This window comes from Thunnus albacares, chromosome 22 (assembly GCF_914725855.1).
Source record: "Thunnus albacares chromosome 22, fThuAlb1.1, whole genome shotgun sequence".
Taxonomy (NCBI): domain Eukaryota; kingdom Metazoa; phylum Chordata; class Actinopteri; order Scombriformes; family Scombridae; genus Thunnus; species Thunnus albacares.
This window is the reverse complement of record NC_058127.1, coordinates 7,731,617-7,753,481: the sequence shown is the minus strand read 5'-3', so window position 1 is coordinate 7,753,481 and position 21,865 is coordinate 7,731,617. Positions and strand designations below refer to the sequence as shown.

The 21,865-nt window shown below is 39.9% G+C and overlaps 1 protein-coding gene across 1 annotated transcript in view; it reads left to right on the top strand.

Moving 5' to 3' along the window:
• The window catches only part of tnfsf10l (TNF superfamily member 10, like), a 68,814-nt gene that overhangs the window by 13,870 nt on the left and 33,079 nt on the right, over window positions 1-21,865 (top strand). The window contains exon 2 of the mRNA XM_044342420.1: window positions 16,783-16,932. Coding sequence (XP_044198355.1) covers window positions 16,783-16,932 — 150 coding nt within the window. The remainder of the gene's footprint in view (window positions 1-16,782; window positions 16,933-21,865) is intronic.

The window sequence follows — 21,865 nt, the reverse complement described above, 5'->3', positions numbered from 1 at the left end:
GAAGCTCATTTTTTTGGCTTAAGCATATCATCTTTGGCCAGTGTTTCATATACTACCTCATTAGAAGCGTGTAGGGTTCTTGGACATGTGTGAGCACAGGTCATCCATGAATCAATGAATCAACCTCTGAGCACGGATTTTGGCTTTGTATGCAGCTGCTGAATGGAAAACCTTAATAAGAAAAGCCCTGGGAAAAGAAATTAAATCATGAACCTGTCAGGCAAGGCGGGCAGGCCTCCCTTTAGGCTGTGACTTTTAAATAATGTTGTCGTTTTTTGGTCGAAGTTTTGTCTGTTGAAAGTTGGGATGCGAGCGAAGTTGAGAAAGCAGATGTTGGCTCGATCGCTACGTTTTTAGCTCTCGAGGAAATTGGACTTTGGATGGACGAATCACCAAACTGATCGTGTTTAGATCTAAATCTGGATGAGTCACTGTTTGGAGAGAAGAAGAAAATTGAAAATCACTTTTAATATCTTTGATGAGTGGAAGTGTCTACATTTAAAGCTCAGTAAGTCGTCAAAATGAAAAACGAGAGAAAAAAGACCGACTGTTTCTAGTAAAAGCTATTTGGATGTTGCTTGTGAAGGAGATAAAAATTTTGCACAAATGTTATGAAAACAAGTGTCCGATCTAGGATTTTCTGGTGGTCTCTGATCTCGATGCTTCTAAAATATCATGAACAGGGACAGACAGCTGGGAAACCTTTAGATTATGACTTTTATGGGTTTAAAAAGGTTGATAATGAAACACAGGTCATTGAGTTTTTGAGGTGTTGGATGTAAAGGTGTATTTTTTCTCTACTAAACACATTTTTTCACTCTACCTTTTGCCATTTGCTATTAAACAAATGGCAAATGGTACTTTTATGTAGGATATTTTACTTTGAAAAGTCCGAAAAGTCAGAGAATCCAGACCTGACATTGGTTTTCAGTCAGAAAATATCTTCCTCTAGTGTTTCTCCTGAGATATAAGGACGAAAAATGACGTTTCAATTGGGGCAAATGACCTCAACCACCAGCTCCAGCTCTTGACCCTCTCATATAGAGGAAGGATGTCTGTAAGTACTGGAAAAACTTCACTGTCCCGCATTCCCGGAAAGGCGAAGGTATTTCGAAAACAATGTAATAGTAGTTAAGAATCCCATCAGTTCAGATCGCAAACAGGTTCTCTGGCCTTTAAGAGTTGGCAAACATACAAGTTGGCAGCAAAGCCAGCATTTAAATTCTCATGAGATGTTCAAGATGTTTCTCAACACGCCACATAGACGATGACAGCTTCAACTAGGAGGTGAAATTAAAGCGTGTCAACAAACGACAGCCGCCAGAAAAGGCGCTTTGTGATGTCGCGCTGGTGTGTCACTGAAATTTCGAGTCAGGCAGTCAGTTCTGTTCTACCAAATAGAGCTGGATTCATCCAAGTCACGACCGAAATTAGTAACATATTGTAGATAAAAAAATCTAATTCTGTCTAAAACATCTGGGATCCATCTTCTCGAGAATCAGGAAATGCTAATGATGGTTAACCCAGTCGAACGCTTAATCTCCCATTACAGTAACTGACATCACAGTATTATCTATTGTTTTCTATCCTCCGTAATGCAAGTAAATACGTCAAAGCAAGTCATCTTTTTTGCATTCCTGCCATATTGGATTTATTAAGCCTGTTATGATGATTTGAAAGCTTGTTTCTCAGTAAGCAATCTGAACCTTTTTATCTGATTTGGAGCCTCATGATCAGTCACTGCTGTAGTGACAACTGTGATAACCTTTGACCCCTGTTGTCAAGCAAAGAAAATAAAGAAAACTTAATACTTGTCATTACTCAACATCCAACACTGAGAGAAATCTTCTGTAGATGTCTCCATTATTTTGAATAACGCCTCTGTGTTGGTTTAAGTATTTATTTCAATCTATTAAATGAGAAATTAATAGCGTATAGCTGAAGGAATAGTGGGTTTTTAAGCTGAGGCACCACGTGTCTTAGTAGAGAGTTCTGTGCAAAGGAAATGAGTCATTTTGAGAAACTACTAAGAATTTAGGGGATTTTTTTTGCAAATATTGTGGTTTGTTTTGGCATAGTGGTTGTAAAGTGTCAGCATCACAAATCTTAAAAAAATCTTTTTCCCCAATTTTCCCCATGAGTTGAGCAAAAAAAAAAAACACACTTTGAAGCAAACTACGTAAAGTTTTAGAGCTAAAAGACTATAAGAAGGGGTCTTCCTAACACTTGTTCCTTTAAATGCATTACAACGCAAATGCGTCGACTCACACAGGAGGAGATGTTCTGTATAGAAAGCATTACAAGAAGTCAACAGTGTGCTAGTTGTGGTCGCTGGTGACACCACCAACTAATTGGTCATTTGCCAAAACAGTAGCTAGTATGAGACCTGTGTTGAGCGATATATGGAAAAACCACATTACCCCCGCCTAACCCCTCCCTCCTCTACAGGTTGGTATTTAAAGCCCTTCTTATTCAGGCTTTTTTAAATTAGTAATTCTAACCTTTCTAAAGAATAAAATAACCTTTTGACCATTTCCCTCCCTTGTTTTTTTTTTTGTTTTTCATTCTTGTGGACACATCTGGTCCCCACCAGACAGAGAAAACACAGATTGTCTACAATTTGTGCAACTATAATAACATTCATACAGGCCCCACTTGAGTCATACTTGCTCACCAACTCCACACGCAAAAACATTTACAGACACACTTGCCCACCCATGCTGGACTTGCCCACCCACAGGCACCTACAGGACCCCACAACAACACAATGACCTGAACTGATTCATCCTGCATTGCTTCATTTTTTTATCAACTTTAGGCTATTTAAAAACCGATGTTTGGGCAAAAGGATACACAATGCTTTTAATTAGACTAGCTATGTTTATAGTTTTATCATTCTCCTCACTTAACTTTTCCCAAATGTGATCCAATCATCCAGTTGTGGAGAATATAATCGTAAATTAAAGGTTAATTGTATGAAGTAGAGTTGCTAAATGGCTCTTTGGATGAAGCTAAAAGTAGTTGTTTAGTCTATGAGAGTCACAATTAGCAGCTTGAACACTTGAGGTTACCTAAGGTAAGAGTATACACGAGGGCTGTAAATGGTCTCCAGTTGTTCTCCCAGTTTAGATTAGGTTGTTATGTAGCTGTGTCCCATTTTCTGGTTGGTCCAGTCCACATTTTTAAACAAAGACTGGCGCAAATGGACTGTGAAATGCAGCCTTCTTTTTGTGTGACCATGTGATTGTCTTCGTGTATTTTTCTCAGTTGGTCATCTGTTAATGGTAAAAAAAAAAAAAAAATTTGCATGAACTAGACCAAGAAAAACCTGCGAGGCTTTAAAATGTAAGCCACTTGTAAACTCCACAGTTTGTTCTTGATAACACCCTGGAAATGTTGTCATCCCCGGAGGCAGGCATATTGATAAGTTTACCATTAACCTGGTGCTCTGTTTGCCTGTTGTCCATTATCTGAAGTTAAACATCACATTTCATATCTTGCCCCAGTTTTTCACTGGTATTTACACTTCGACAGCCACTTCTGGGCAACTTTGTGGTGATAAACTGGAAAATGTTTGAGGAGGAGTGTGTAGTTTGAGGACCCAGCCTCCAAATCCGGCCGTAGATCATCCCTCTTTCTTTTAAATCTCTTTCTCTGTCTCTATCACACCGACTGTCAACCTCCTCTTGCTCTTTTCTTTACCTCCCTCAACCTCCCTCTTTTATTTTTCTCTTCCCTGTTCTCAGCCAGATGACAAAAACCAGAAACTTAATCCTTGGAGCGAGAGAGAAAGTTTATAGCAACTCTTAATTTCTCAATGCCACTAACTTGGATAACACAGCTCATGCTCCCATAAACACAGTTAAACAAAAAGAGTCTTGTCTTTATCACACCTAATCTTTTACAGTTCGTTTTTTTTTTTTTTAACTAAACATTAACATTTTCAATTGTTTTAAAGAACAAGGAAGTTAAAGAGAATGACAGAAACAAGCAAGAGTATCAGCAGGCAGGTCCGCCCTTCTTTGGTGTGTCTTTAAACTTTATTTAAACTGGATGAAATCCAAAACAACAAAATTGACAAAGAAAGGTCATAGTTCCACACGCAAAGACTGGGAGTGGTATTCAGCTGTCTTGCTGTGGGGTTGTGTCCACTATCACAAACACATCGGACATGTGCACGAATCCAAAAAACGCACACACAAACACACACACACACACACGGATGCACACATGTTCGCATGGTTGCTCGCAGGTGAAGCGACGTCACTTGCAGCATTCCTCCAAAACAAAAGGAGAGCAAACACACACTGCACAGGACACAAAGGAAGTAACCGCCTGCCAGTAATGTCATTATTGTCTTTAAGCAGAAGCAGACCATCTTCTGAATTGATTATGAAATGGGTCAGGTGGGAAATAAAGCATGTGTGGACAATATGAAGAGTTTTTCATGTCAGTTTTGGAGAAGCAGAATCGTTACTTTAAGCTCTTTACAGAATAATTTTAAATGTGTGCACAATCCAGTTTGTTTGATATGTTTTAAAGCTACAATAAGCTAATTGAAGAGGGAATTTGGAAGACTTCAGATGATAGCATGTCTTATTGTCGGATGATGGGCTTGTTTTTACAACTTTACAATCCATCACGTGCATGCCTCAGCAGAAATCTGTCTCCATATTCAAACAGTTTCCCTATTACTTTCAATTTGTTTTACTTAATTAATTAGTCACATTGTCTTTCTTTGCCTCTCTTTCCAACACTAGCAAGTTAAAAAAAAACAAGGGCTTCTTCAGCTCCAGCAGCTTGAACACACATGGCTATAAAAATGCTGAATATTTGAAAGCAGAGAGATATGCAGAACCCTTGTATATGTTTATCCGTCTGTCTGCGCTGCACGTGAGGCTCTGTGATCATATGATATGTGTCAGCACGTTACTTTTGAAGTCCCAGAGTTTTCTGCGCTAACGCCACCAAGATGAATGCTTGTTCTTGATGAATGCACGCGTGTAGCGATTAAAATCGAGGTTTCTCAAGACAGACCTCCCTCCTGCTTTTTAAATTACCTTTTAAAGCTGCAATCAGAGCAGCTTTAATCAGTGTTACGGCTAAGCTATCAGATAAACTCTAACATGCATTAGAGTCAAAAGAGCAGAAATTAAAGTTTGAAGTGAGGTCACAGTCAGAGGAAGGCAATCAGGGAGTTTCTAGCAACACATTGCCGATCATGATTTCTTATTGATCCCTTTAGGAAAGTCTTGTTTGCTTCATAGCCAGAAACCAGATTCTACAGAGCATTGACTTTGGAGTTTAGCCACAGAGAAGTGAAAGCAGGAAGATGAAAGAGGAACATCCTCTAAAACTACACTTTGTATTTGTAGCTCTTAATGAAGGCTCCTTTCACTGTGTTAACAGGGTCGACGAAATGCCTAAAATATGCCGTGAAATAACGATATTACCCTCTAATAGCACACGAGTCAGGATCTGGTCATTAAAACTGTTAAAAAAGAGCTCACAGCTTAGAAGAAATTGCGTTTTATATATTAAGTATCGTCTCGACCTTGACAAAAACGACTCATTTCTGAATTTTAAGGCACCTGCTGCGGTTCTGGGGAAATTTTACAAAGACTAAACATTCATTCCTAGCTGACTGGTGTTTCAAGGAAACACAAATGAGCCATTGAGAAGGGGGAAAGAGAGTAGAGAGTTCGGAAGTTGAGGATTCGTTGTGGCGGTTTTTAATCACCTGTAGGCCAAGGTTGGGAGTTTCTCATGTTTCGTCATGAACAGCGATTTGAAGATAAATCTCCACACCCTTTTTATTCAGCATCAATGAACTAGCAATTCATTATACATCTATATGTTCAATCCAGAGCAGCAAGCAATAGCGAGGGTTGCTACCCAGAGTTAAACCCAGAGCGTACACTGCTATTAGCTTAACACACATATTTCATTTGATATCTTCATTAAAAATGCCACAATCTTTATCCTTGACTCTCTAGTTCGGTTCCTTTACTGAAGCAAACTGATGCTGGCATGTGAGGCAAGGCCAGGATGCATGTGGTTGCATGAACCCATGTTAAAAACAGTGGTTTCTGTTCCCCAATCCTCTAATGATTGTGTCTTTGGCTCCGATTTGCAAAATACTCCCTGAAAGCTGTTCTGAGTGTGTGTGCTGGGATCTGGCAGGCCCCTTTTTTTTTTTTTTTTTTTTTTTTGTGGGGGAGTGTCTGTCTTTTCACTGCAGACAAAAACTTGGCACTTGCGCTGCAGAATGAGGTAGAAACTCACAGTTTATCCCCTGTTCATAATCGAAATGGCCCCTTATTTTCTGCCTTGTAAATACCTTTGTGTATGGTTGGCAATCAAGAACTCCTGAACAGAAAGTGCCCAGCCTGATTGCTCTTTAACGTGATGGATTGCTGAGAAAGCAGTTGGTCATTAAACATATAACGCGGATGAATCAGACAACTTTAACAATAAATCAATGTCGGCACTATCCTGGCCGTCTGCCAGATACGCTAAAGCCCTGAAGGAATGATAAACTGGAAAACACATAGACCTGCAGGCACACACATGCATTCACATTGAATACAAGTCATGCATATAAACCTTGTACATGCACAATGAAAACATTAATAGACTCGTTCGCACCCTCACACACATACTGCACACAATAACAGAAGCTTGCATGCAAACACGTGAGTCTTATGGTTTAGCTGGAGAAAAAAAAAAACATGCTTTGCAGTTTTTAACGATCGCTTCGGGCCAGATGTCACAAAAGAGAGTCAGAGAGGGCTGACTCAAAGGCTGACTCATCATAAAGGCAAATAGCCGTGTTCATAAACAGCATGCCCACTTTATAATAAATATAATGTACTGGTGTTTATGACTATATGATTCAATAAAAGTATGAGTTTCTCACCTGGTCTCATCACTGCCCTGCAGCCCTGAAATGATGTAGCAGCAGCATTTGTACCGATATATTTAATGTGCATGGTTTTGAGCTGCAATCTTTTCGGGGTGAGGACGTAAGGACCTGCCTTATAATCATACCAAGCAGCACCTACCACGGCTTGAGCCTGAGGCCAATGCAGAAGTACCTTAAAGTGCAAAGAGGCGCTACTTGCTAGCTCCATTTGACTCCCATTAAAAAAAGCAACAACGGCTCTCTAAAACACTGAGTCAATATTGTTTTTCCAATGAGTAATTATGGTCTTAATCACTAAATGCAGGTCATCTAATAAGTGTGCTGGTGGTGATTTTGTAAATTATTACTCCGTGAAGACGTAGGTACTTTGATTACTGCCGTGTGGGTGTTTACTGAGAGCTGTGATTCACAGTTTGCTCATCTGCTGCTCTTCCCAGCTCAGGGATTCCCACTGAGTCAACCTATTATCACAATATTTTGGTAAGTTTAATGTTACTTCATTATGATACCTGCCCTGTTAGCACATTTCAGGCTAAACCAACTAACATTAGCCCAAGTGTGCACCCCTCAGTGTTCCCAGTAAGCTAGTGTTCGCTTCGGTCCGAGGTAGCGGGTTTCAAGAGCGTCAAGGTCTTGGCTCCAAATGGAAAATATGGTGTTGATCATAAGCAGCAACTCTGGGCTCCACACCAGCTCCCTCCGATGCAAAGCAACGGGTGGCATGACACCTCGCCATACATCCATCTTTACAGAATCAGACTGAATTGCTGTTTCATATTTACATGATTCATGAAGCCTGACAGTCACGCTCAGGTTAAGTTATTTCCGTTTGAGAAGGAGGCTTATTTTGTTCTGATTTTTGTCCGTCAGTCGCTGGAGGAGCTGTAGTAAAGAGTAGTAAAAAAGTAGGACTGATTGAATTAATTGATTGATGAATCCTTATAATCTTACTGTCCATAATCCCTCGCTACCACTAGTAAATTTCTATTATGTTAGTTTTTGTCAAGACACGAACACTTAGGTGATACAATCTGTCTTCCTCTTGATGTAATGCCTGCTAGAAAGCTTTACTCCTTCAGACACTGTAGGCACGGTCTCTGAGCTACACACCAGGGTGTAACTCAACATGATGGAGCTGGTTCCACTGTGTTGTACGCGCTGTATGTTTCATTTCACTCCTGCACTTGTGTATCTCCCCATCTCTGTGTTTGGGTAAAGTGATTTATGTGCACAGTGCCACCGCTAGTGAGGTCTCAGCTGTTATTTCACTCTGCTCTCTGTCTTGTCTGCTTCATCACAAAGTAGAGAAAGTTTACTGAAATACGGCCAACTCTCTCCCTCTTTCTCCCTCTGTGCTCGCTGTTCATCCCCCCCCCCCCACACGCCCCCACCCCCGCCGCCCCCCAACACACACACTCTCTTCTTGGTCCAGACCTCTGGCCTGCTGGATTTGAGTTACGTGGCTGCCTTCTCCTCTTCCTAATCCCTTCAAATGAGAGTTTTGGACTGCCAAGGAACTCCCAGATCCACACACACACACACACACAAATGAACACACACTTAAACACACACACACACACACACACACATAAACACACAAAATTGCAGCAGGGTTTCCAAGTGGCCCTCTGAGATATTCTTTTCAGGGTTTGGTGTCCAGTGAGGGCCAGCCAAATACACACACACACATGCACACACACACAGTCTCTCTATTGCATATGCACAGAGGGCAGGCCACACACACACACGTAATACATATGTACATGCACACACACATACAGTCACACACACAGGGAGGGAACAGTGAAGCATTGTTCGCCGCTTCCTGAGAGAGCCGGCATCAGGATCACAGGAGCTCTGTCAGCCTGGACCCTTCCTCTTACCCCCCCCCACCCCCCATCTCCCCTCCCCTCTGTCTCTCTCTCTGAAGCCCGGTCATCCAATTGAGTATAGACAGCCATGAGAGACCACATGTCTTCTGGCTAAGAAGGGATAAAAAGAACATAGATCACTCAAAAATATGTGTGTGTATGTGTGTATTTCCTCTTGTTGCAGAGATGATGGTTTCCAAAAGCAGACCAACAGGGATTATCCCAGTTTAGCTCGTGTATTTGGAGAACAGTAGTGAGCAATAAATTACTGAAGTTCAGGTTCAAAGACTTAAAATAACATCCTCACAGTATGAGAACGGTTCTCTACATCTACAATCTCATGTCTATAGTAGCTCTGCAGTTGCCAAGCAACCTGTGTGAGAAAAAAACATATTTGTATGATGTTGACGTGTAGTACAAGTTGATCAGGTGGGCTGGGTGTTGTTTTAAAAATGTCAATACTGTTGCCAATATGATTGATGACAGAATTGTATTAAAATATCAAAATCACACTTGGCTTTTCGTACCGTACTTTTAGGAAAATAAACATTCTTCCTTCTTTTATATTCTTCTCTTGAATAAAATAAGCCAAACTTCTCAAACAAATCAGTGATAAATGATGTCAACACAAGCAACCTTACAGGGACTTTGCATGAATAAAATACAGTATGACTTTGAAGTTGTTGTTTAAATCAGGAAATATGTGAATCTAAAATATTGGTCCAAATTACTGGTACTTGTTTTCAGTGCTACACATTTTAACATTTAGCATAACAAACGTTTGAGGTTTGATGCCCATCCCTGCTGAAGGTAGATTTGTTTCACATTTAGATAACTGACCCACATAAACTTCTCTCATGTTTAGTCCTTCTCTACTGGTTTACATGGAGAACAGAACATGAGCTAACTGTTGTTGCTTGGTTTTACTAGCAAGCTAGCTTGCGGTGCTAGCTAACCACTCAATGAAAGTCTATGGTTAGGCAACAGAGAAGCTGACATGCAACATCTTGACAGTTCTCACCAGAAAAACACAAGCAGAGGTTGTTTGTTCCAACACTTGTAACGACGTTTTAATGCTTCTCTTGAAGCTTGAAGCAACACATGCTTTTTCTAGCAAAAGTAAATGTACCATGACCTTTTTAAATCGCCACAAAAAGTGTTTGAGAAGAAGTTAGAAATGTGTGCAAAGTGTGTGACTTCTGCTACAGTCAAAACTGGTTTATTTTAATTTTCATAGTGGACTTTTACTAACTTAAACAATAGGGACTGCAGATCAGAAAATAAATATGTTTTTGGACCAGTTATATGGTCATTCAACCCATTTTGTCTAAGTGTATCAGCTGTCAATTCTTTAAATCCACAAATTCATACATTTAGCCAAGATCTTCAACATGGTATTACATCATTGAAAGCCCTCTGTGCTGACAATGAATAAATAGAAATGACTGTAATCTTTTAAACATTTGGAAAATTCAGTTTTGGGGGGTGCCGTGACCAAACATCTGTGACGGGTAATGTCAACTGAAAATCATATTTACAGACACTCTCACCCGCTCATCTTTTACATCTGACATCTGAGTCCAGGTCACACATAGGAATTCAACCCAGTTTAAGAGCTCAACAGAGACTTACATCAGATCTTGTGTGCTGCTGAATGTTTTTAGCATGTGTAAGCCTGCGTTTGGCTGCTGATCGGACCCTATGGACTCATTCCTTAGGAACCAAGGGAAGGACAAGTCATCAATGTCAACATACTGAGAAAATACATCACTCAGGGGACAAGTGTATAGGGACCAGAACTTAAATGTTACTTGGCAAAAAAGGATATATGCCCTTTGAGTAGAGTGAAGTATGTTGTTTTAAAAGAGAAATAGCACAACTGCTGATTATGAACTACTAGTATGGTCGCAATAAGTCTTCTTTAGGCCTTTGTTTGGGGTTAAAATGCTATTAATCAATTCTTTGTCAGAGCGATTTCTATTTAGACGCAAAGGAGACATGAGAATTAACAATTGTGTAAACGTCAATGTCGGTCTGCTGTCAGCTTATTGATTTGTTAAGGTTGAATCATCGGGGTGTAACTTGTTCATGAATTGATAGCTTATGGGCCCAGTTTTGCAATTTCCGGGTTTGAGTCAGGATTTGGCAAAAATAAACTGTTGTCAATAGAGCATTCAGGAGAGAGGGGTGGAGTGGGAGGAGGGTACTCCTCCAAACTGTTGATGCTTAAAACCTGTGGAGTAGTTCCAGTTGCATGCTCTCAGGGCATGGTAATGATGTGGAGGCTGAGTCCCCCCCATCTCTGGAGGCATACATGTCCATACTCGCCTACAGAATCTCTCACATTTTCCTTTCTGCTCTCCAGCGGTTTTTTCTAGACCAAAAACAGAATGAGTGCAAGACATAACTGATAAAAATCACTTAAATGAAGATCTAATTTCAGTTTCCTGGCCTGGAAACAAGTAGAGGATATTGTCATGATGCAAATCAATGACAGGGCAGTGTAACAGTATAGTCGTGTAAGGAGAATGAAAGACTAACTGCATGGCTACAGCAAGCCAACAGAGCTGCAGATTTTGGCTCACTGGGGTTTGGTAGAATCAGAAAAGTAAATGAACAATGAAGGAAAAGATTCTTCAGGGAAACTTGGAGGGAGGAAGAACCAACTTGGCTCTGTAAGCAGTGATGCCGCTGACTTCCAGTTAGGACCAGTCACCAGGCAGAGAGCCATTACATTACAGTTGAATAAAGAAATATCTGCTGTGAGAGGAAACTTTGCACTCTTTTTAAACGAGTGTCAATGAATTCGGACATAAAACTTGTTTCTCTGAGGACTAACTCTCTCTGTGATCTGTTTGTTGTGATGAAACTCAAAAGGGTCTGAATCTTATTGAGTTGTTAGACCAGGAAGACATTTTAAGCCATGGTACCAGCGTGGCTTTAGGTATGGCAATGTCAGTCTGACGGTCAGTCTACCACTTTGGTCCATACTGAAATATCTCAACAACTAAAGGATGGATGCCATGAAGTGTTGTACAGTGCCACAATTAGTTGATTCTTACTTTTCATGAAATGTCTCAAACTAATAGATTGATTGCCATGAAACTTGGCACAGACATCCATGGCCCCCAGATGATGAATCTTAATGACGTTGGTGATCCTCTTATTTTTAATCTAGCGCCACCAGCAAATCAAAGCTTTCACTTATCCATTGAAATATCTCAACTTCTACTGAATGAATTGGCACCAGATTTCAGACAGACTTTAGTTATCTTCCGACTTTTCCTCTAGTGTCACCATGAGGACCATTGGGCTGCTGTGAAATTTGATACAAACAAACGTTCATGTCCTCGTCGGGGTGAATTGTGATCACTTTGGTGTCATTGTCAGCTCATAATTTCAATTTGTCCAATACTTTGCTGCAAACTCAAGACATTCCCATCAGTCTCAGCTGTACACAATAAATGAAGGAGGTGAACATTGTAAACATTACATGATGATGTAGCTTTTCCTTACATATGCAACATCCATGTAAGGCTTTTATGGATGTTGCATATCACCGTTGACTGTATAATGAACGCCAAATTCAATTTAAAAGAGAAATACAAACATCCAAAGAAAGCTGGACTCTCCAACAGCTGAAATAAGAAGTTGAAATATAGTTTACTGACAAGATGTTGCATGCAAGTCAAAGTTCAGAGAAGCTGTTTAATGCAGCTTAAGCCGATAGAAAAGAAAATATATCTCTGTGGTGATAATGTTTGTCTGCATAGCTTGGTTTAGCCTCTGGCCTCAGCCCCATATACTAATGGAGCAGAAAGTTTTCTTCTAATCTTGTTAGCTCAGTGCAGTGATGTGTACTGGCTTTATCTTCTCACTAACATGGATGAGACTGTTTCCCATAATGGATCAAACACTCCCTACCGGCCTTGTCAAAACCTAATGGACACACACACACACACACACAAATGCCTAACCCTATAAAGTGAAACCATTTATTCTCGTAAACAAAGATACTCCTCAATAACAATTAATCCTCCAACCAGAACCACCAAAGCAGGGAGTGTGTTTTGGCAGAGGCGCCAGAAAGAAACCAAGTTTACGTTCACTCCATTTGTTGCGCCAAGCAAGCTCAAATCCACTCATGCATGCTCGAACCTCCCCAACACTTCTGCCAATAGTAGCTGTCATCACACACCCCCTCACAATAGACAAACTGTCTCTGCCCAGACTCCACTGTCAGCAGTTTTTGTTGGGATGTGTTGTGATTGTATGCAGATGATCTATGATGACCTACTATGCTTCCTTCTCTGTCATCGGAGCGCTGATGGACAATGAGAAATACATAAAGTTCAGGCAAAATAATCACAACAACAAATTATAGCTTTTAAGAGCATGGCAGAGGTGCAAAGTAACGAAATACATTTTTTTCAAGCTCCGAATTTCCATTTTTTGCAACTTTATACTCCTCCTCCACCACATTTTAGTGCTAAATATTCTACTTTTTACTCCATTACTACTTTTACTGTACATGTTTATTTATGATAACTTACATTTGACGTTATTTTTTTATGCATTATTATAGATTAAACCACCCAAAAGTATATAAAGTGGTTAAAATAAAATCAGCTTCACCTTGACCAGGAATTACATTTAAATGTTGTTTACACATTAACGAGTCAGTAATAGTAGTCCAATATTATTTGTTAAACAATAATGTAACAATCTGAAAGGGGCTAGTATGCACAGTGACTACCTCTATTTTTGATCATTTTTGCTGATAATACCTCTGTACTTTTACTTACATAAACATTTGAATGCAACAAGTTTTTTTAACATAATGTTGTCTTGGCACTTTTACTTAAAGATCTAAATGCTTCTTATACCATCCGTCCTTGCCGAACAAAAAGCAGTGCTCAGAATATTTCAGCAATGCTAAACTTTACAATATCTTGGCATAAAAAATGCAGCTATACATTAGAGCTGTAATACAAAAAAAATGTTCCATCTGCACCAAATAAAAAAAGATGAAGACATGTAATGGTTGCCCAAACTAAATTATGATCCCAGGTGTGAAAGCCCTCAGGAAGAAATAAATCAAACCCAAATCCAAGATAAAACTGGACTTTCCAAAGTTCTTTCTTTCCCTTGTCTTGGAAATAAACGCACACAGTGTAGGTTGTGTTACATCATTTCTATATTTTTGGAACATGCTCATTTCAAACAGCTGTGGAAACTGAGAATATTTCCTCTTGTAGCTTAATGTATTCATAAAAAAATGTATATTATCCGAGTCTCCAGAAGTTGACCTCAGCCAAGCTTGTAACCAGAATGTGCACTGACTGGAATGACAACATGTGTATCTCATTAGTCTTATCTTGATTAGTCCCTAAATAGAAATGTGAAGCCATTAAAACAAACAAAAAAAAAAGTCTTCCTTCTCAGGACAGGACAACATGTTGGGACTGTTGAGAGGTGACCCAAAGTCTCCCAAAGATCCCTAGCCTTTCCCGTAAATGCCTTGTCCTTCCCGCTTGGTTTGAACCAGTTTACACACACACTAACACACACACACACACACAGACAGACACACCACTATCCTCAGTAGGATCAGCGAGATCCGCTCATGCATCAACATGAACTGAAGCGCTGAGGAAGAACAGAAAGCGGCGTGACAAAGAGAGCAGTAAAAAGAAAGAAAGAAAGAAAGGAAGAAGGCTGAAACCACAGAGGAAGACAAAAGGAGGGAGTGTCATTAGAAAACAGGGGTCAAACAGAAGGAAATTAATAAAAATAAAGAGAAGGGGGTGACAGAGTGCACGTCTGTAATCTCTCTCTCCTCATCAGCGCTTGTTACAGAGTCATTAGCAGGGCTTTCAGACCGTGACAACCTCCCTGAAGGGCACACACACACATAACTCCACAGCTGGAAAGTCACAAAGTTTCTCTCTACATTTCAGTTCCCAAAGATGTCTTATTCGACCCATGCCGCCCCAAAATTACAAGAAAACATTCATTGTTTCAGATGGAAGTCTCAAACAGGAGGCATAACAAAAGGGGAAAGAAACAATTTCCCCTATGCCCCAGAGGAATTGTTGTTTTAATTGTCTCTTATTAGATGTCTCGATGTGGATGCAGTGTGTGTGTGTGTGTGTGTGTGTTCGGTAAGGTTCACTTCAGGAGAAACCCTTTCACTAAGGCCATGCATGCATGCACCGTGTTGTTACATAAGGAGTTGTGTTTCAGCTCCGAGACCCAGCGGTGCATGTGTGCCAAAACGTTTTTTGGTAACATTTGGTCTCAGCTTTTCTTTTTTTTTTTGTTTGTTTTGTTTTTTTTTTAGTGTTCATGTAACAATAAGACACTATGAGACAGACGTACAGCTGTCCATTAGCGTAGTTATGCTTCAACACTGAAAGAACATTCAAGGGGAAAATGTACCAAAGCCAGAGATCCTGCACAAAACAGGTGCAAGTCCCAAATAAGGACACAAAAAAATATAAAAAATGAAAAACACATGCAAGAGGAAATAAACTGCAAATTGAGCTGCATATGAGAGAAGTGCAGAGAGAGTGATGGCACACCAGATGATGACTAGTTTGACTTAGCAGCAGGAACAAATGAGACATGAATGATCCCAAGAGGATAATAAAAGTAAATGAAAGTAATGATGTTTATACTATAAGAATTTACAGATGATGTTAGATATTATCAAAGACCAAATACTGAATACTACTATTAATAATAATCATTGCACATGTAAAGATTCTGATGTATGATGAATATTACTTCTTTTGCTCTTATTTTACTCTTTGACCTTTTGACCTTTATCAAACCACCTGCATAGAAATGTTAACTCATGTTGTTTCATTCAACAATTAATCTGATTGAATACGTGATGTGATGCATGTTCATACACCTCATGAAGCTCATAAATTGATATTCCAGCAGTTGTGTGTGGGAGTTTTTTTCACTTTTATCCATATGTTGTGCTCTTCAAGTCTGATTGTCCTCAGAGGCCACTGTAGCAACACTTGATTGAATACAAAATTGAGACTCGGGCACTCTTTTAACCGTTGGGTTGTGTTTGTACATCTATCATAATACATCATTACCACCTTTGTTAGATATTTTTATTAACTTCTCTCTGGAACTTGTAGTTTAGGCCTCACTGAGCCAAATCTATACAACTTGTTTTTTGATTATTTTTAGTATAGTAAATACCAGAGGACACATATTGTGCTATGCTGTGGAAAAAACCCCTAACTTTTTAAGCAGTGGTACAAAATAACATCTGTTGTGTTCCAGGCCAAACTGACCGTTTTATTATCTCCGCGGGGCGTAAGTCTGGAGGGGGATCATGCGTTTGGTCGTGTGTGTGTCAGCGTGTGTGTATCTGTCCGCAACTAATCTACTACTGGACCCATCAGCCTAGGCTAAAAACAAAGCTTAGCTAGTCTGTTGCAGCCCACATTTTGGCCTTTGTTGTGGCTTACAAACCCATCTTGAAGGCGCAATACGAGATGAATCAACCCCTGTGTGTCCTCGCAGCCGTCTTGACACCTGGCGGAGATCTGTGCATTCTTCTAGTTAATTTCTGTGAATGTGTTATAAATAATTACGATCATATGAGAGATACAATTTATGATGGGACTGTTTCACTTCACTTTTAAACATACAACAGGGGAAACACAGGCTGCATTGTAGTTGATTAGGCAGGGTATAGAGTATTTTTATTCATTCATTTAATTCATTCACTTTGTAGATATTTAAAGCAACATTTATGGGTTTGAAGCCTCTGGTCCACAATAGTCAGTTTGAAAGCCAGAAAACATCTGCTGAAGGGATAAATATCCCCAGAAACATGGTCGGTTTTTTTTTTTTTTTGCTACAAGACAGTAATTCCAGACACTTATTTCTCTTTTCAGCAGTCTTGCCAACGTCGACTCACGAGGAATCTTTTCTCCGTGTGTGTTTGTACTGTAGGTGCGTAGTCAGGGGGTGACTGAGGAGCTGAAGTGCCTGAGTTTACTGAATGCTCTGGATAAGGACCAGGACATCCCAGACCAGCTGGCCCAGCTCTTCGGGGAACCTTGCATCAAACTGGCCGAAGGCATCAAAGCGTACATCTCCAAGGTAAGATATTTCTTTTAAAAAACACTCATTCTGATGCTCCATATATTTGTTATGGAGAAATAAATCACTGATGACCCACTGATTTATGACTGAACGTCATTGTTTTGTTAAATAAATGGCTTTCAAAAGTTAATAAACTCTGTGATGAGTCCAGTCTCCAGGAAAGTAGGTTCAATATTTATCTAGCGGTGGACGTTAAGTTGGACTGAAAGTCGAAGAAATACACACATGAAGGAATCTGTTTTGTGAAGGAGCTTTTAGTGGCTTATTGACAGCAATTTCTTGGACTGTAATGTGGATTAAATCCATTTAGAAGATGGAAAAGTGGGGTTTGTAGTAGGTGTTTTGCAAATGGGAAGCAGCAAACAATGCACAACCAATCAGAACGGACACTTGATCAGCCCATACAAGGATATATTGTAGGAATAAAAGCAGCAAAAGAAAAAAAAGGTCAGTTAAAAGTGTTTCCAAGCTAATACTGCTCTTACATTGTGAATTATCCACTTTAAATCTCAACAATCTGAATCACCAGATGAGCTATTTTAGGTATTTCTGTAACCCTTAATGAAGTGTGTTCAGTCCGCTCTGCTGACCCCGAGGTTACAGAACAGATGGAGGCTGGTTTCAGCGTGAAGGAATCTGCTCCGTTACAGTAAGCTGAGAAACATCTGTGGGGGATTGATGCAGCGCTGAACCTCTGGGTGGGACTAATTGGGCATTATTTGTCATCGTAATGGAGATACCTTCAGCTGCGGGGGAGTAACAGTCATTAAATACTGCACATACTGTAGATATAAAGGGGCGTGTATGTTAAATTAAATACAATCAGATGGACAGCGTTTGTCCTAAAGAGACACCGTCTTTTGCTGAATGCTTGGAAGTTTACCTAAAATATATATTGAACAAAATTATAGAGTTATAGAGTGATGACTTTCATATACTCGAGTAGCGTAGGTGCACAAAAATGAACTCTTCATGTGCGTGGCTATTATTATGAGACATTTTTGGACCAAACTCCAAATATTTTGGATTTGGTTTATAGGAATTAATGAGTTCGCAAAGGTTCCAAAAGTTTTTAATAACAACAATAACAATGTTTCTCACTTTTCCAGTATTAGCTTCAAGGTCAATTTCATCTACTCAATCAGCTAATTTCCCACCATGAACTCAAGTTTATCCTTAAAACAACAATAGAACACCTCATAAGGCAGTGAGTATTAATAATATTAATGAACACCTGTCCTGGAAACAAAGTGTGATGTATAATAGATTGAGTGCAGGAGAGCAGTTATTAGTATTGGATATATAAAGGAATTGAAATGAGACAGGATACAAGAAACAGACACCTCATCTGTCACGGTGTGTACACGACACACTCTGCTTAACGCTGGCCAGCTGCTCCGTTTGCTTTCTGCAGACAAAACCTTTGCGGTTAACCCTGACTGAGAGAGAGGCCATTGCTTAAAAGTAATGAAAACATGTAAAAAAAAAAAAAAAAAAAAGAGCATTGGGGTCTTTGTGTTTATCTTGTGATGACAGCACTGGAGAGGTAGTCGTTGGCGGTAGTGACCCATTAGAAAGTTTATTGGCTCTTTATGGCAGCTTCACCCTTTACCTGTCTGTCTGCGAGGGTGTGAGTGATCATAAACTTTATGATTCAGGCAGCCAACAATATATCATAATACCAATTAATAACTGATAATAGCTATTGTCCATTTGGAGACATTCACTGTTGATACTTTCTGACTTCAGAGCATAAACACTACAGAGTCTGTTTTGCTGCAGGTTTACATTTATAAGCCTGAAGTTGTGCGTCTGTGCTTGAGAGAGTTTTGTGGAAACATGTCTGCACACACACACACACACACACACACACACACACAAATCTGTGTTTGTATTGAACCTGCTGTGTTTTTTATCAGCTTCATCTTTAATATTGATGCCTTCATTTACCTGTGCCAAACCTCGGTCAAACACAGTTCAAATAAACGAAGGCGGGTACCGATCACACTGACTCACCTCAGGGTTGTTTTCACCGAACTCAAGTCAAGTGTTACCTTGTCTTGAGCAAGTCCTGCAAGTATCAAACATGCTTAAAACTTGCTACACACCCTCCCAATTGTGTAATTGGTGCCAGTTAAATGTCAACAGTGTCACCAGTACGTCCCTGAAAGAGTTGATGAGTTTCATTTTTAATTTAGTGAGTAAACCCAATGACATAAGGACGACATAAAGAAGAGTTTCACTTTCCGTGAAACTGTTGAGTCTTCTTCAGCTGATTGTTTTCCATAGTAAACAAAATTTTCCATGTCTTTCTGTCTCAGTGAGGAAAACAAGACAAGACAGAGAAATATAGAGCAAGAGAGTTCAAGCCTGAACCAAAACAACCAGCGTGCCAACGGTTCTGGCATCGAGGTGTAAACGATGATGAGGCAAATAAGGACATGAACCTCTACTTGTTCGTATTTGGCAAACGTAACACTTTCTATCTTTGTTTTGCTCGGAGACTCAGATAAGTGGAGTTTAATGCATCAAAGTTGCAAATTACAGAAAAGTCAAAATCTTAGGTGTCTTTCTTGCTATTTTTTTAAATGTGTAGTCCAGTCTAAGAGGATGATTTTACTGGTAAATTTAGAAAAACTACAAAAAAAAAGCTGAGACGATTAGTAGATTAATCGATTAGTTGATTGTCACGAATTTAATCATCAACTATTGTGATAACCAATTAATCGTTTCAGTAATTTTTTAAGCAAAAATGGTAAAAATCCCAGTATTTTCAGCTTTTCTTTCTCAGATATCTTTGAGTTTCGGACTTGGTCGATTAAAATAAGACATTTAAAAGACTATGTTTTGACATTTCATAGCCTAACTGATAAAAATAATTGATTAATCAGTAATGAAAATGATCATTAGTTGCAGCCCTGCTGTCTTGTAAACTTTACTCATAGCTCAGATGGTTGAGTCGGTCGGCCGTTAATCGTAGAGTCGGTGGATTTGTCTCCTTTGCATTGTTCCTCTAAATACATGTAACTCATCTTGGACAAAAGTGTCTCTGTTATAAATCGCTACCGCCTCAGGGCACCATTCAGTCTGCTTCAGCTGAGCTCAGGTGTTACAAACACCTGGTATTACTTGGCATCAACAGGTGGGATCTGATCAGACAAGTGATGAGACATGAGAATTTACAGCCTACATTCAACACACACACACACACACACAAACCATAAAGTATCCATAATTGTTTTATCTTAAATCTTTTCCTCTGGACTCAAACGGTCTAAACTTGGGAGTCACATGGCTAAAGAATTGCTCACACACAGAAACATACAATTACAAAACAACAACATAAATTCACAGTAAGTTGTTTTATATTACCTATACGACCCCGCGGTACATAAACAGTTCCCGCCATGACACACATCAAGGTCAGACTCCTCCTGAATCAGCATGACTCTGGCGAGCTGTGGTTTGAGAATACCCCCGTTGCTCTCTCACACACCCACACACAACCATTCATAAGCCCAGTGAGTCGCTCCATTGATATAAGTCATCTTCTTGCAGACATAGCCAAGAGGACTTTTCCCAATTAGTCTGAATGTCTGAATGCTTGCAGCAGTATATCAGCCCCCTCAGTTCCTACCTCCTCCACACAAACACACAACCACAGCCCTGTCTTTTTTCTTAAAGCCTCTCTCTCTCCCAATCTATTTCTTATTTTTTCCTCCTTCCTACCTCTCACCTCTCCTAACCCCCTTTCTCTCTGCTCTACTTGTATGATACAATCGGAGAGCCCTGCTCCATGCCCCTGTGGTCCTCAGTGGACGGGAACAGGAATGTCTAGTTTTTCTCTCTCTCTCTCTCTCTCTCTCTCTCTCTACAGTGTAACACACAGGAAATACAGAACATGCACTCACTGGTGACACTCATCCAAACCAATTTACATCCCATTACTCTCTTCCAAACACTCACACATGCTGACACATATTTTTAAGATTATCCAAATCCCACACTTTCTGGATTTTATTCCAGCTGATACCGCTCAAAAATAGCAAATAGAAAGAGGCATTTAACCCCTATAGTGTTGTGTTGTCAACTTGCGTCAGTCGATAAAGGTTTTTAAAGAGTCTAGTAGCCACTGTGGTGGTTAGAGTGAGCTGGCGGACCAAATAGGCGCCGTCTTATTGCTTATAAAATGCTTCGGTGAAAATACTGGAAGCTGAGATTTGAAACTGTGGCAACGTTTTTGTTTTTTTTTATGCAGATAAATACTGCGGCTGGAAAGCAATTATACAGTTAGAATTACACCAGTTTTAATGTTTAATTGTGTGTGGAAATCCCGTGTAGCGATCCGAGCCTTGACTACCTTTTTTCTTTTCCAACGCCAAAGGTCACATCCTTGGTGGTTATTTTCTTTTAAATCGGTTTTATCTGATAAAGATGGAGGTGAGTGTGTTGACTTAAATGCTTTCTGGAGTTTAAACCTAATCTAGAAGCACGTGTACGGTATTTACAATCAGAAATGCTCAATTAATCTTCCAAAATGTGGTAAAAAAATCATACCCTAGCCAGAATCTCCCGCCTCATCACCCCTGTCGGTATTTTAAAATCACAACAGGAGTAGTCGAGAGGTCTGAAAGCAGCCTCCTGAAGGTCTAAGACTGGAAGACTGGGGAGGTCTGTACTATATGTCTTCATTGAAGATTGATTCAGCCACTGATAAGACGTCTGCTGGTTCTACATTTCTCCAGCTAAACAGTTGATTTGCTTGTTACTCATATGGTCTGACACCTTGATTGGCAGCTGTGTTGGCTTTTACCTCGCATTTCTTGGCCGGTTCCTCCTTCAGTTGGCTTCGACCATCATAGGGGAGCGACTAGCCTCGACCCCCCCCCTCTTGCTAATCCACCACAGACCCAACAGTGGCTAGATCAGT